At 40.3% G+C, this 16,779-nt stretch overlaps 1 protein-coding gene across 2 annotated transcripts in view; it reads left to right on the top strand.

Annotated features, from left to right (window-relative positions):
* The window catches only part of NR5A2 (nuclear receptor subfamily 5 group A member 2), a 183,835-nt gene that overhangs the window by 19,938 nt on the left and 147,118 nt on the right, over positions 1-16,779 (top strand). For both annotated transcript variants that reach the window (XM_060232348.1, XM_060232347.1), the window contains exons 3-4: positions 1,189-1,330; positions 5,366-6,015. In XM_060232348.1, the coding sequence (XP_060088331.1) occupies positions 1,189-1,330; positions 5,366-6,015 (792 nt within the window). The remainder of the gene's footprint in view (positions 1-1,188; positions 1,331-5,365; positions 6,016-16,779) is intronic.

Genomic DNA, 16,779 nt, shown 5'->3' with positions numbered 1-16,779 from the left:
ATTTGGAAGACAATCAAGTGGAAATCAATTAAACGTTTTAAAAAAAAAACCAAAAATCATATATCACTATGAGGAATATATTTGCACATGTGTTTTATTTTAACCTGAAGGCTTTGGGGGCTCAGAATTATTGGTTCATCTCTTATAAACAGCTATTGAAGGAAGGCATCTCTTTTAGTCTGAAATAAAATAACTATAAAATGGTAAAAGGGTGTGTAAAGTAATAGCCTTTGCGAATACTATAGCAATTTTGAAATTGACAGTTTGCAAAACAGACTGCATAGATCTTTACACCAAAGCAATATAGTTTAAAGCATTTTTACTCACAAACATAGGAATTTAGGACTATGTGGGGAGGATTAATTATATAATAACAGCCTGTCCCTACATACTTTGAAGAATCTACCATGCAGTTCAATGACTTGCTCCCAAAGGGTCTTGATGTTTCTATGTGCACCATAGAGACACTTGAAAATATATCTGTTCTGATACAGGGCATGATTTTTAGTGTTGTTATTATAGTAATAGCTTGCACTGTGCCATCTGTTTACATGCTTTACAAAGAAATATAAGCAAAAAAGAGGTGCCTGCCCAAGGAACTTACAGTCTATGTTTAAATGGGAGGGCAAGAGAAAATTTAGGGAAAGCAGAACAAAAAAGGTAGGCAACTAGTGGACTGAAGACAAGCCATGATAAATAAATATTTCAATTCTGATTGAGGACTAAAGACTTAAGTCTCACCAGACAGGTGGGTGTACATGACAACTCTTCTATATCTTGTAAAAGATCCTTTTTTTCAGTTCTTCGCCAAATCATTCAAAATGTCATTTTTAACAAATCATTGACTTTTAAAATGTTATAGAATTGACACTCCCCTCCCCCAAAGGTCCATTCATAGATGGTTACATTCTGATTACTCAGGATGTAATAAGGACATCTGGCTGAGCGTTTTGACATAAATCAATACCAATGCAGACTAGCACCAGCAAACTTTTTCCCTGTGGCCTAGTGGTTTCCTCTAAGGAACTGCATGAAGAAATCTGAAATCAAGCTGACCATTCTGTAAGTGCTCGATTGGCACAAGGAATGTAGGGAAGTGGGGTTGGCACAGGTTTTCCACATCCGAAATAAAATACTGGAACCAGCCATCAGAGCAAAACAGGTAAATGTGATGCATATCTTCCACAGGGTTTTTTTAAACGAACAGTCCAGAACAACAAAAGGTACACGTGCATAGAAAATCAAAGCTGCCAGATTGATAAAACCCAGAGAAAGCGTTGCCCATATTGTCGATTTCAGAAATGTCTAAGTGTTGGGATGAAGCTGGAAGGTAAGGCATGCACTCGCTCTTGCACATTCAGAAAATGCATCATTATGAATAACTTGTTATTAAATGGTTGCAATTATGGCCTTTGTACCAAGGTTATATGAAGTTATATTGATATATCTGTTTATTAAGGTCCATATGGTTTGCCATAAACATTGGTGATCATGGTTCCATGCCATACAACTTTCATTCAAAATGTGTTGGCTACTATTGTTTTTGGAGGGCCGTTTAAATGTATCCCTCAGCAGATCTTAGAACTCACAAGCTAACAATACCTGAACAAATGCAATTGATTCTATACAAGAGCAGAATTAAATCAAGGGATAACTAGTAATAAATTATTTAGGAAAGTGTTGATCACTCCAGCAACCAACAAGTTGCTTCTCAAAGCATTAATTGCAAAACACAGCATTAGAGGTCTAGCATATTGAATATTTCTCCCATGGACATTGGGCCATACTTAGTTATCAATGGAGTCCCCTGCACAGCACGATTGTGCAACTAGGCTTATAATTAACTAAAGCATCACTGAAAGTATGACTGGCATTTAACAGAGAGGGACTGCAAGTCTCTCCCCCACCCTCCTGTACATCTCAGAAATCACATGTAAGAAAAACTGTAAAAATCTGGAGTGGATTTTAGATTTTAATATAGTTTAGATGATATCGTATTTTAAATTTTACTATACTGTTTACTATACTATTTAGTATATTCTAAAGAATCCACTGTATTATAATAATGTTAGATTTCCCTAAACTATACTGTCTAGTGCAGTTTCCTGTATTATAGTAATTCACTGGACTGAGAGGGTTCTAAGCCAGCACAAAGGATGAGGATGGAGGAGAGACACATCAGGTTGTACCAGTGTTCAATGGCCATTTGGCTAGAGTCATCAATGAAGGATAAGCGTGCTTCGTATTGTACTAGCATTCTGTTATTCATAGAAATATCCATTATAATATATGAATAGATGTCCATTTCAGTGGGAAGCAAAAGTTGGTTCAACACAAAAAAATCAGGAACATCATTAAAAATAATTGAAAAACCTGTGACAAAGGATCCTGCTGTTTAAAAATCTGAAAGCATTTTATAAGCTATACAATGGCCCCAAAGAGAAAATCAGTAAATGTAATGCTAGTTTTTTTTAATGTTATCCTATCTTGTAAACCATATTTTTTTTGCATCCTGCTATACTGTCCAGAGGCACTTGGTTCTCTCTCTTGATCAATCATCAAGATTTCCCTGCCTCCATACATTAAGTGCTTGAGGCTGGATTTATTTTATGGCAGATTCTAAGGTTGAATTCAAAAGTAGAATCTGCACTTTTAGCTTTTTAAATTACTTCTTGTTTTGCAGATTTTAAAAGTGGATTAGGCACAAATCATTGCATTTTAGTAAGAGAAAGATTTCCCCCCCTAAAAGTCTGCAAGCTTTAATGAGAAAATGTATAAACTAAAGCTTTAGTTGATTGGTTAGTGAGGTCTTCTTTCAAACAGCTGTAGCTACAGTTGTTAATTACTGAGGCTATTAAGTTCTTGATTGTTCCTGCAAAATAGGATGAAAAAAAGGTCTGAAGTGTATCTGTTTCTAATGTTGAATGGTGGTGTGTGCATGCATTAGTATCAGATAGTAAGCTATCTCACACTTTGCTTCTTATGTCTCAAAAAGATATCAGTGTTTGGGTAATGTAGCCGTATTTAGAATGCTCTGCTGAAGTCCATGGACAGAAGCACCAAAGACTATATACTACCAGCTATATCAGGGTGGAAGTAGAAATAATCAAAACAAGCCTGGGTTTCCTAAGGCAATGTGAATGCAGGAAAGTTGCAGGAAAGGTTTGGTGGGCAGGAGAAAAGGGTGAGCATGTCTTTCCATGTAAACCTATTCTGCTCTAGCACTGTTGAAATTAGCCGGGGGGGGGGGGGGATTTGAAGGGGAAATCAGGAAACAGAGAAAGAAAGAAAACTATTCTCTCCCATCTGCTTATTCTCCACTGCAAATGCTCTGGTATTAGCATGAAGAGAGAAGACCTACTACTACTCTCAGTGCACTGTTATATGAGCTGGTAGTCTATTTACATGCAAATATACCAATTTGATTGCCTCTGCATCTTATTGGTAAGTTGACTTTCCCCCCCTTCTATCTATGGAATGCCATGTTAAAAAAAAAAAAAAAGACAAGTTCATCCTTGTGAATATAGTTGGTTCTTTGGAATGCTGATGATTTTAGAAAGGGATAGATGCCAATATCTGGAATCCATGAACAAAGTACCATGCATGTACAAAGCCATTCAAGTGCTGGTCTGGAGGAGCCTGCAGAATTGTTTTTACAAGGGATGAGATTCAGAAGCTGAAAAAGCATTGCATGTGAATCTCTGGAGGCGTAGTGTTTGCAAACTTCACTCTAATATCCCTGGAAAGTGCAAATACATGTACATACGACAAATTTTACTGAATGGCAGGGCCAAGGTGTCCGATTTCCCAGAAGTACAGTGATCAGAAATTGACAAGTGGTGTTTCAGGACAGAGAACACAGCAATAGTTCGAAACAAACAAGTGGTATATCACTGAGTTAAATTAATAAATCTTCCACCTCATGTTTTTAGTTCCCTGCAATGGGGCATAATTGGTATATTTAAACAATCTTTAAAAAAAAAACCCTCCTATCTTACTCCCCTTATGGTGTTGTCACATAACCTGACTTCCCTTTTGTTATCAGCAGAACGGGAAGAAATGCATGCTCTCATAATAGTAAATGCCTGTGACATTTATGTGCATGTTTCCTTGATTGTGATACATGGTCTTAAATTCTAGTCCATAAATTAGAGTTTAGGCCAAAATCATTAATTGTTAACGTCTTTATGATAATATATGGTCCTCTGTGTACCTAGCACTCCTAATACATTTTTAATGGCACGCTAATCCTAAAGATAAAAAGCTTAGGGAACTAACCCCCAGCCATCTCAGCGTGTCATCAAGCTGTCAAAGACCCTTCTTGCTATCTAATTGCCACTGGGGAGGGCAGGCTTGGTGAGACCCACTGGCTGCTCCATTCAAACTATGCGGTGGAGACAACGGTGCTGTGTGATAGAGTTTACCACTACAGCCCCCCCCCCAAGACAGCTGTTGGGGTGGGTTTGCTTGACTTCTCTCTAATCCTAGTGCTGTTCCAAGCTGAACAGCATCAGCAAGTTGCCAGATCCATTCATTGCTGGTATAAGTGATAGGAAAACACAGGCCCTTTCAACATGGACAACTAAACCTGGGAAAATATCTCCAGAAACTGGGGAGGGGGGGGGCGGGGAGAGAGGAACCCAAGCTCTAGTTGTGACTGAAATAAACAAAAGGGGAGCTGCTTGCACCACAGCTGTTATTTTTTTCTCGCAATGTGAGCTTCAGTCCCACATACGTGACAAAAGGTTTAAAAACTTAGGAGTGCCTCTCAATGGCATCCATCCAGTTGGCTGAGTTCCATAATGGGATAAAGATCAACAACATTTTGATATCCAACGGACAGGCACAAGCCCACTGAAGTTAAACACTTTTTAGTCCCATTGATTTCTAGGGAAGAATCTGGTATGTTTAATGTTGAAACCAATGAGAGCTCTTAACCTGGACCAGACCATTTCTATTGGATTCCCGCCCCCCCCCTTCCTTTTGGAACATTGAATATATTTTGATCAAATGAATAAATAGGGTGATTTCCTATTTATTATTATTCATAAAGCTCCCCAAGATGTGCTTTAAAGAGCACAATAAGCAAGAGCACAATTAGCCTTAAAGTGATTACAGCTTAAAATTCATCTATATTCCTAATTTCAAGTGGGATGTGGAATGATATGGTATAGTCCCACCTAATCAGATCTTGGAAGCAGCAGGGGTGATACTTGGATGGGAGACAGCCAAGAAAGACTTTGCAAAGGATGGCAATAGCAAGTCACCTCTGCTTCTTACTTATCTTGAAAGCCCATAACTCAGTTGAGACTTGCTTCAGATTTGTAACTGAACACCTACCATTTCCTCCTTCCACTTTCCACAGCAGTAAGAGCTGACCGAATGCGTGGGGGTCGAAACAAATTTGGACCAATGTACAAGCGGGACCGGGCACTAAAGCAGCAAAAGAAAGCCCTCATCCGAGCAAATGGACTCAAGTTGGAAGCCATGACTCAGGTGATTCAGGCGATGCCCACTGACCTAACAATATCCTCTGCAATCCAGAATATCCACTCTGCCTCCAAAGGCCTACCTCTGAACCATACAGCCTTGCCTCCCACAGACTATGACAGAAGTCCCTTTGTAACCTCTCCAATTAGCATGACAATGCCACCACATGGTAGCCTACAAGGGTACCAGACCTACGGCCACTTTCCAAGCCGTGCTATTAAGTCTGAGTACCCTGACCCTTACACTAGCTCCCCAGAGTCGATAATGGGCTACTCATACATGGATGGTTATCATCAGACAAGCTCGCCAGCAAGTATTCCTCACCTGATATTGGAACTCTTGAAGTGTGAGCCAGACGAGCCACAGGTCCAGGCTAAGATCATGGCATACTTGCAGCAAGAGCAAGCAAACAGAAGCAAACACGAAAAGCTCAATACCTTTGGGCTTATGTGCAAAATGGCTGACCAAACCCTCTTCTCGATTGTCGAGTGGGCCAGGAGTAGCATTTTCTTCAGAGAACTTAAGGTACGTTCTATTATTGTTTTAAGTTGTGTGACAGTAAAACGATCTAGTTTGGAAGTAAGAAATTATAGGCTATAACTTTATCAAACATGGTTTATAGTCACTCATCATTCTTCAGTCAAATGTCAGTTATCATCACCAGAATGTTTATACATGTCACAGGCTGCCCAAATGCATGTATCTGACTCTGGATTTGGGCTGTTCTGAAATTTTCTTATTTTGGTTTGAATCATTGGCTTAAATTCCAAGGGGTCTTCAGTAAGATGCCTTTGGCTTCTCAAGGGAAGAGACTGTATCTGTGACATATGAGTTACTGGGGTTTTTTTTAAAAAAAATGGTTATGCACCAAGAGACCTAGAGTTAATTTCCTGAAAACTTTGGATGGTGCTGGGAAAGAAGGCCTCTGAAGACCCTGCAAAAATCAGCAACTGGCCTTGACTTCTTGACCAGTTAGGGCAAGGTTGCCCAAGCTAAGTATTCTGTGACCATAGCTCAGGGGTGGGGAATCGTGTGAGGAAAACCTGCAGGAACTGGATATTTCTAGCCTGTAGAGAAGCATAACATGGGCTGTGGACTGTGATGACAGCTTTAAAGGATGCTAGAAAGAAGAAAGGAAAATAGAGCTGTGTTTTTCCTAGTTTCTCTCATGATAGGGCAAGGAACAATAGGTTTAAATACCAGGAAGGCAGATGCTCTCAAGCATTAGGGGGAAAACAAGCCCTGTAAGAGTCAGTCATCAATGGAAGAGACTGCCTTGAGCTGTAAAATGCCCTTCCTTGGAAGCTTTCTTTGAAAGGGTGGACAAATATCTGTCAGACTTCTTAGGTACAAAATATCCTGTCCCAGATCAAGTGACCTTTAGAGCTCTTTTGATCCTCAAAGTCTTCTGTTCCAAAACATTGCCATGAGCAGGTCCAACCAACAGAAACAGAAGTTTTCTGTTCCAAAACATTACCACGAGCAGATGAGTGAAGATGGAAATGGGTATGACTTAGTGAGTCGTGGTAGTCCTGGAGAACCTGCCCGAGTCTGAGAGCCTATTGCCATGGTATCAACTATTCATTTCATTTCAGAAATAAGATGGAAAATGTCATTTCATGATTCATAAACTTGCCTGGGGAGGATGGGATTATACGGGGGGAGAAGGTCCACAGTTTGCACTGGGCCCAGATAAATAATGCTTGGATTCCATCTGTAGGGTATGTCAAGGTGAAGGAAGAGGACAGTGAAGCTGTGAGCATTAATGAGAAATGAAGGAAAAGGTGTTGAGTGGAATCCTGAGAATTGTTCTGTAACAGCAGAGCTGTCTTCTGTTACTAGGAGACTTCCATAGATAGAACATGTCTCTACCACCAGGGCAAGGCTGTTTGCACCAGCAGAAGGATCCACCGTTTGTGGGGAGGAGTGTAGGATAAGGCCTTTTTGTCTAAATTGTGAACACACATTTAAGCATAAGCAGACAGTCGACACATAAGTAATATGGATAATTTAGTACATTGTTATTTATCACCAATAGGCATATTCAAACAGGCTTCCCCTGATTGTCATAGAATTCCCCAAAGTTGTTGTACATTGTACAGAGACTGAAGTGGTAAATTGGTGTGGATTCATTCTGGATTGTACCACTGCAGACTATGAGTGGGAGACTATAATTCTGAATGCACAACGAATTTCTGTACATATCATGTAGCAGCATATCAGGGAAGAGGGATACAGTATAACTTCTTTCATATGCTAAATTACTACATACAGGTTTCTGGTTTGGGGTTTTTTTTACATGGGGAGTATTCAAAAATAAGACCTCCCTCCAGTTTAAAGTGGTACCATTGCAAAACTCTATCCCCCCCACCCCATTCAGTGTAATATGTACACAGAGCTTAATTTGTGGGGCAACTACCAATTTACCCCATTTTACCACACATGTAATCTGGTCTTCTGCTGATGTGTACGAAAACTGAAAAACATGCTTGTTTCACTGTTCACACCTAATAATGACCACATCTATTGAGACAATCATGCATAGTGTGCTCTCCTTGTACAAAAGGAAGGGATGCCAAATTGTAACCAATGAAATGGGCTCTTATAATTGAGAATGTTAGAAAAAGTCTATGCATGTGCTTTTCCTACATACGTAGACTTCCTGAAACAGTACATAGATGGAGGGGGCACTCAGTGTACTTGTGTCAGCTTTTCCTCAAAGTAAGTCGATCTCAACATGTGTGATATGTGAAAAAGTTGGCTCTTGCAAATCTCACAAGATCATTGTCTGTTCTCTTCCATCTCTGCTCTGCATTGTCCACTTGCCTAAATTGTTTTACATTCTCTTTACTTTCGCTGTATAACAGGAGAGTCTCTTAGCATGCATGTGTTTTATAGTTCTCTATATCTACATTAAGGATACAATTCCTTGAAAATATAAGAAATTTATTAACATTTTACTATAAATGTTCATTCTCCATGAAGTTTCTATTTTTGTCAATAAAAAGTAAGGCTACAACCTTTCACTGGCACATTAAATGGCACATTAACTAACCAAAGCTGCAGATAGTTAATTGATGGTGCACTTATTTTAATCCATCAGAACATATTTAAATTGGTGCGGTAGCAAGTAAAAGGCACCCTTGCTTACTTTTGAGGCTATTTTTGGTTTTGGTGTGCTATTGTAATGTTAGAAATAAGAAAGCAAATAGTAAAATCTCACAATATATAGTCACTTTGTTTATTAAGTCTTAAGTTAAATTATATTTTCTTCAGTATCTCAATGGGGACCTGTATGAAAGTTTTGGTACAAGGCAAATTTAGCTAAATGTACTTCATTATTCGATGAATCAGTTAAAAGACGATTGATCAGCTACAATATTGTTATTTGAGAATTCTAATAAAAAGACACCTCTCATATATAATAAATGGAAGTATATATTATATACCTCAAAAATGCATGCTGATGAGTGTTGCGTACTTTTTAGGAGCACAAAGAGGATGTTACCATGGTTTCTAAAAGCACATTATACTTTATTGATAGTCTCTGCATCATAACAGAATGCCATTTTGTCACTTGTCTGAACATAATCTGTGGTAAAACCTTTCTGGCAAGGTGATACAAATGGCTACTCTATCCTAGGGTAAGAAAGCTTATTTTAGAGCGGTTTTGGTTGTCTCCACAGACTCTGTGTTTACTCTCAAAGTAGCAAAGAAAGGAAAGACCCCATGCTTGCTGGACAGTTTTGCCACAGTTTTGAGTGCACTCAACAAAGATTGCCTCAGAGAAGTGTTGTCACCTGAGATATAGTGTGGACAGCACCTCCCACTAAGTCTTCTTGGCCAGTGAAATCTCTGCACCAGGCTGTCTGCTCTCTACACTGTAAGAATGTAATCTCCAGAGGGTATATTCTGGCCACCCACATTAATACCTAGGGAGGATTTTCAGGAATTTGTTACTTCTTTTTATTCCCCTTTCTTCTTCAGAAAGCAAACAGAAGATCTTGGATTCAACATTTCTTCTGGGACAACAGAAGTTTTGTCTCTTAATCTCCCGGCAGGTCTTCTAGCCCCAAATAGGCAATATGTGCGGTTCCTGATAGCCATTTGAGTTGAAATCCCCTTCCTTCTCCTGCTGGAGTTCAAGACCTTGAACTGCTCCCCTTAGGACCAGTGTTCTTTTGGAACCTGATATTGTTCCAGATGGAAGGGAAATTAGTGAGTCACTTTCCACTACGTCGGAGTGTTCCCTTCCTGGGGTCATTACATGGCCATATCTAGAGAGAGCTAGAGAGCAGACTGTCCTTCTCCACCAGGGAAAGAGCGACAAGGAAACATAGTAAAATGATATCTCATGAAGAGCAGTGTTAGGGGGCTCTATTCTATAGGTCATTCTAGGCAAATGTTTCACTCAGCTTCTTTCTTGGATCTGCATGGTGTAGATTTGAACTAGGGATGTTGCCAATTTTATGATGAAGGTGTTCAACAGTCAAACTTGTCATATTTGACTGTGATGTTCAGATATGAGCCAATCTCCAAGTCTGTTTGGTTCAGTATGGAATAACTAAAATGCTGACCAAACAGGCTTGTACCTATTTTGGGGGGACTTTTTATAAGGGACCCCTTTTTCTACAGCGGCCCCATGGCACAGAGTGGTAAAGCAGCAGTACTGCAGTACTGTGGTCTGAACTCTCTGCTCATGACCTGAGTTTGATTCCGTCGAAAGCTGGATTCAGGTAGCCGGCCCAAGGTTGACTCAGCCTTCCATCATTCCGACGTTGGTAAAATGAGTACCCAGCTTGCTGGGGGGAAAGCGTAAAAGACTGGGAAAGGCAATGGCAAACCACCCCGTAAAAAAAAAAAGTCTGCTGTGAAAACGTTGTGAAAACAACATCACCCCAAAGTCAGAAACGACTGGTGCTTGCACAGGGGACCTTTCCTTTCCTTTATAAGGGAAAATGCTTAGATTACCAAACATGGATCTCTTTGCCCCTCTCATTTTGTATAATTTTTATTTATTAATCTACTTATTCCATTTATATGTTACCATCCTCTCCAAAGAAGATCCAAAGTGGCTTATGTCATTCTCCTCTCCTCCATTTTATCCTTCAAACAGCTACATGGGGTAGGTTAGGCTGAGGGTGTGTGACGGGCTAAAAGTCACCTGCCAAGCTGCCATGGTGGGAGGGGGGGAATTGCAATTTGGGGCTCCCAGATCCTAGCCTGATCCTAGGCTGGCTCTAGGCTGGCAGTTAAAACACTGTAATCTGGATATACGGTGAACATTACATGTATTTGTTCATGTATTTGTTCAGCATGTCAAAATGAGAGTTTTCTGTCCTCCCAAGGAAATTACAATCTGAAAATTTGACAGCAGAGAATGCAGGAGGACTGGTATAGGAAGAGGCAAGGGTAAGAAGAGATGGATGCAAGCACATTCACTTTTATGGAATTTTGTGGTTAGGGATGATGATTCATAGGTTAAGTCAAAGGTTTCAAAGGAAGCTTTTGAGCAGGGGAGAGAGAACAATGGAAGAGTTTTGGAAGGGAGCTATGGACATAAGAAAGGCAGCCTGCTGCCTGGAGGGGAAAAAAGGAATGCCCTGCCACTTTAAACAGGTTTAATATGTTGCTATTTACCAAGTGATGCCATTTACTTCCATGCCATGCAAAGCTCCAACTGCCAATTTCAACACATTAAAGGGACAGGACATTTTTCTCCAGGGCTGCTGGCAATCCAGCATAGCCTCAAGGGGCAGCAAGAGATAACAAGTAATAAGAGAACAAAAGGCCTTTAAGTGGGGTTTGGGAGTTTAGAGGTGCTTCTGCTTTGCCTGTGCATCAGAACATAACAGTGACAAAAGCTAGACTGCAGAAAACATACCGCAAAGGTGTTGCCCAGGAATGGGAGGGCCTGTGGAAGTGAACACAGCATAGAGTCCTGGCTGCCTCTCCCACATTGTGCTTGCACTTCTCTCCTGGTCATCTAGAGGCAAAAACCCATTGAGTCATTAGTGAAAAGAGACCACATACAAAACATCATGTGCACCAGTGTAGCACTAGCTCATTCACAGACCTGGATACTTGTCCAAAAGATTGGCCCGACCAGCCTAGAATTCATGCTTAACTTAAAACTCTCTCTCTTCCACTTTCACCCACAAACGTCATGAATACACATTGGGTGAATGCAGATTATAATTTACCAAATCATGTAACTGCATGAGAAGTCATTCATCTCTATTGCCCTCCTAAACAGTAAAGAGAGATATCCACACAGTGTCAGAATTTTCTTTCTGGAAAATAGCAGGGTGGTAAGACTCTTCCCATGTCTTGGGAAAGTGTTTCAGGGTAAGTCCATACGTGCAAAAGAGAAAGAAAAGGGTGGGAGACTATAGACTTTAGTGCTTCAGACTGTAGGTGGGGTTACCAGTTTGAATGTTGCCCCACTCATTTAAAAATACCCTGTCAACCAAAAACAGAGAACCATGTGTTAGTATTTAGTGTGCTGCTTTCACCTTAAGCAAAATTACATCCTTCTAAGTCAATTGAGCTTAGAAGAGTGTAACTTTTCTTAGGACAGCACTGTGGGAAACCCATGTTCAAGGTCCTACACTATGCTGTGTGACTTTGGAACTTTCATGCTCTCTCAGCCTAATGTGCCTTACACTGTGCAGGGGTGGCCAATGGTAGCTCTCCAGATGTTTTTTTGCCTACAACTCCCACCAGCCCCAGCCATTGGCCATGCTGGCTGGGGCTGATGGGAGTTGTAGGCAAAAACCATCTGGAGAGCTACCATTAGCCACCCCTGCCTTACAGGGTTGTTGTGAGGATAAAACGAAGAGGGGAAAGCTATATGTGCCACCCTGAGCTTTCTGGCTGACTGGATAAAAAGACAGACAGATGGCACAGAAAATGATCACATCAGGAAGAATGTTTCTAATGCAGACTTTATCTGCTGCATTCATTTTCTGTTTATAAGCAGTTTTAAACAAAACCAAGGCTTCAGAAATGGTTCTCCTCCCCTACAATCCATAGTGATCTCACCTCACCATTGTACTGTCATTATGTTGCCTTACATGCCAGTCTATAGGCAACCTACTTATAAGTTAAAAGTACAAATGATAAATGACATTTGGAGACCCTGAGGCAAAACACTCCCATGAGATCAAATATATAATAACCACTTCATTATTTACTGCCTTTGAGCGGTATCCCAAAAATCAGCCACATGAGGCAAGCTGTCTCGGTGTGACTAATGGTAAGTTACCCCTAAGGAATATGGCGGATTGGTGCCACTGTTACTCTGAGCCATCTTCTTCCCTCGCCTAAGCTTGGGCCATTAATGATTTTTAAGTGCAAGGAATCAAATCAAGTAGAGTTGTCAAAGAAATGTAGTGTAGCAACAGGAAGGTATGCTTAATTAAATGTCATATGGGAAAACGTTTGGCAAGATGTACAAATGTGGTTCTTAGAACCCGTTTTGAATTACCACAGCATAGTCTCAGTATCACTGCTGGTAACTGGAAAGAACTGGAAAGATTTTTAAAAACTGATGCTTCACATTGCAGTGCATTGGCTGCGGACCTAGAACCAAACTAGGCGTTTGGTTTATGGTTATACTTGTAGCCATTGTAATGTCTGGCGGTCTGTAGGCACACTTTTATGGGGGCAACCCCAACCACAGTCAGTCAGGATGCCTTCTGTGCAAAACAAACCAATGACCAGGCTGCATAAGAGGGAGCCGATCCCTTGCAGCGCCAGCTGACTCTCTTACTTGTGGAAGGAAAAGTTTCTTTGAAAATATGTTACTAAATAAAAACCTTGGATCAAGTACATTTAATAATTACCTCTCCCCATCCACAAAAAGAGCAAGAGAGAGACTTAAGGTAACAATAAACACAGGAAATATACATGAATAAAATGTTCTGCAAAGTAGGCAACAAGTCTTTTTAAGACTATAAATATCATCTCAGCTAGGTCACTATTATTAGCAAAGGTTGAACAAAAGAAGACGTCCCGAAATAGATACGGTGGCCTAAGTAGGGGATGGTATGAAATGTCTTGTTTAACCGTACGCAGATATTGTTGCCATAGCATAGGAAATGGTTTTTAGCTAGCTCATGAGTTCTATGGGGATGAAGGATGTTTCCACGTTGTCCACTTGCCAAGGAAATTCCTTAATAGGCCTGTTCACTAAACAGAGGAAATATCACCCTACTGGGGTGTCACTGGATGTGATGGAAACATCTATCTTCAGTCTGGGGCTGGCCACTATCAGACTGGTGAGCTGGACTGCAGTGGACTTCATTATATTTCTGTAATATAGGGCACAGAGAGCTTGTGCAAAGTCAATGGTTTAAAACTGCAAAAAAAAGGGGGGGCTATTTAGCATTAGTCTTGTTGTCCCTTTACATTTAACCCCTGTTCCCTTTCAACTGGCATCATTCCCTCCTGTCGGGGGCCAGGACCATTCTTTAAAAGAGCAAATTATGAAATGACACTACCTCTGAGCATATGCAGAGTGCCTCCACTGAGCAACCGCAACTCACACATGTAGAATTAAGAAACATCATTTGCAACTGTGCTTTTTGTCCCAAAATTGCGACAGCCTCACGTGAAATGATTTCGTATCACGTGAAACGATTTCATATCAAGGACACAGAACAAGAAGCTGTTTTTGGTTTTCCATTCGAAACAACATTCTAATGGGTAATATGTGCTAACATAACCCCAACTTCCAATCTTTTTAAAAAGATACGGAACTTCCCAGCAGAGTGATAAAGTTTCCTGTGTTCCAATAATAAAGCCTGTCCATTCCGTACCAGCAATTTCCAGTTCCTTTGTGACTGGACAGCTTGTGAAGACGCACTCACTCCTAAGTAGCCAACCTGCAACATCAGGGAGGGAGTCGGAAACAGATGTTCGCCAGGCTATACAATTTGTTGTCACTGTCAATAATATCACATGGCATTTGTCCCAACGGAAATTGTTTGTGGATGGAAAAGAATGTAACGGTGGGGCAGGGAGGAGGGGGAATGCTCTTTTTAAGAGAATATGATTTCATGGGAGTAGATGTAAGAACCAAAAGGCAAGGCTTTTGTCTTTCAGATTTGATTAGAAGTTAGCACTGATTTTGTCCACTTAGTAGTATTTTTTTCCAGTCATATTATTATTAAAAAGAACAGTCTTATAGAAACAGGGCTGAAACAGCATCTGAACATTTTTTTTATTATTTTTAAAGGTGACAGCTCACTCTTCATAATATATTTCTTATTCCTTTTATTTAAAAAAATCCATTCAAATGTTTGGAAAGTGCAAAACTGCCAGAACTGTTTGTGTTTTCAAAGAACTATTGCAGAAACAAACATGGTTTGCTTACTCCATCTCCCACCCCCGCCCCCACAGAACTGTCTAGAATATGTAGCTGTAGAGCATGCTCAGAAAAGGTCCTAAAAATCTGATTACCATCTCCACACAGAAGCACAATTAAAAAGCAATAGATTCATAATAAGAAAATAAAATTCTCAAGGGGGGATGATTCTTGAGTCACCAGCAAAATCCATGCTACTTTCTTATCTTTAATTGTTTTATTTGGTATTCTGTTCATCTGTAAATCCATTCAGTGAAAGAGCTTGGATGTAAAATCTGTGTAAATCCAAAATTTCAGCCTAATGGAGTTGTGATTGGGTTGTAAGATAAGAACAGATTTTCATGAACATGGTACGTAGTTGTGCCTTAGGAATCAACATAGTGCTTAAGAAACATTTCATTAAAATTACAACACTCAAGCCTGAATACAATAATTTTCAACTCATGTAGTTAACAGTTAGATTTATTTCTTTTTTTTAAGGTATGTTTGTTTTAGTAATGCTTATTTTGTGGCTTAAGGTGCCCTAAGCCAGACACCTGAAACTATCAAATCAACATAACTTTTTAGTAATGCTTAGCATAGGATATGTGAAAAGCTTTTTGTCAGAAAACAGAAGGAATTGATCTTCACATGTAATTTAAACAAAAAAAAAACCCTGCCACATCATTCCTTCCTTTTCAAGGGTTCATTGGGTTTCCAGAAACCTTTATAATGTTGGACATGATCTCAAGGCATATTGTTAACAGTAAATGGTGGTTTCATTAAATGATTTCCTTTAGACAGCCAGTTTCCTTGCTTCACTTTCTGTTTTCATTTGTGGTAAGAAGAGAATAAATAAACTCACTAGCCAGATAAGACAGCAGGCCTCTGATGGATACTCACTTCAGTGAAGAAGTGCAGTCTGGGGCCGGCTGCCCCAGCCAGAGATTGCAAACTGTAGTCACTACCAACCAGCATCTCATAATCCTGAGCCAATGCAGTGTCGTGCTTTGGGTGTAAGACCAGCAGCTAGGAAATCTGGGTTCAAATTCCCATTCAGCCATGCAGCTCAGTTGGGTGACCTTGGAACTTTCTCTTGGAGCAAGCTACCTCACAGGGTTGTGATGAGGCAAGCTAAAAGAGGGAGACCCATGTAATCAATTTAGATGTAAAAAATGACAGTAAGCAAATAATCACAGTTTGTAAATCTCTTTCAAATGTGATTTTATACTCTGGTTGACAAAGGCATCATTAGAGCTGTTGGGGTTGTTCAGGAGAGAAGTCAGGGATTTACTCCAGAAAATGAAAAGAAGGTGGCAGACAGTATGCATTTTCAAAGCTGGGGTTGCAGGAGGGCCAGTGTTGCATGACGTCTGCACCAAATCTCAGTCCCTTATACTCCTGACTTAAGCTTATTTTGATTGGGACTGTCTGGCAACCCAGCCTGAATATTTGCAGCCCTGTAGCATCTCTACAATGATGTCATTGTCACAAGTCCACAGATAGCACTGAGCAGCTACGGCTGCAATCCTATGCAGAGTTCTAACCTTCTAAGCTCACTGACTTCAGTGGACTTAGAACAGCAGAACTCTGCATAGGATTGCAATGCCAGTGTGCTTTTCATTCTCAGAACAGCTCTGGGATGACATTTAACACTCATACTCAAGAGTAGGCTCATCATGTTTCAAGCTGGAACCAAACATAGGGTAAGCATTACACCATGCCTTTTTTTCTATTTACTCCTAGGCGGATAAGGCTTTCTTGAGTCACCCAAGCAGCTCACTGTTTTGTGTTGTTATAAGTAGTCTTAAGAGTTTATCACATGGCTTTTGTTCTGGGATTTTACTTTGGTCCAGTTTGGCGGGTTGGAACCATACAGCCAGGGCAAAACCTGCCCTAGGTCCATGCACATTTAACTAAGGTCAGATGACTTTGTAATC

This window comes from Heteronotia binoei, chromosome 2 (assembly GCF_032191835.1).
Source record: "Heteronotia binoei isolate CCM8104 ecotype False Entrance Well chromosome 2, APGP_CSIRO_Hbin_v1, whole genome shotgun sequence".
NCBI lineage: Eukaryota > Metazoa > Chordata > Lepidosauria > Squamata > Gekkonidae > Heteronotia > Heteronotia binoei.
The sequence above is the reverse complement of the archived record's forward strand: the minus strand, read 5'-3'. Positions and strand labels throughout refer to the sequence as shown.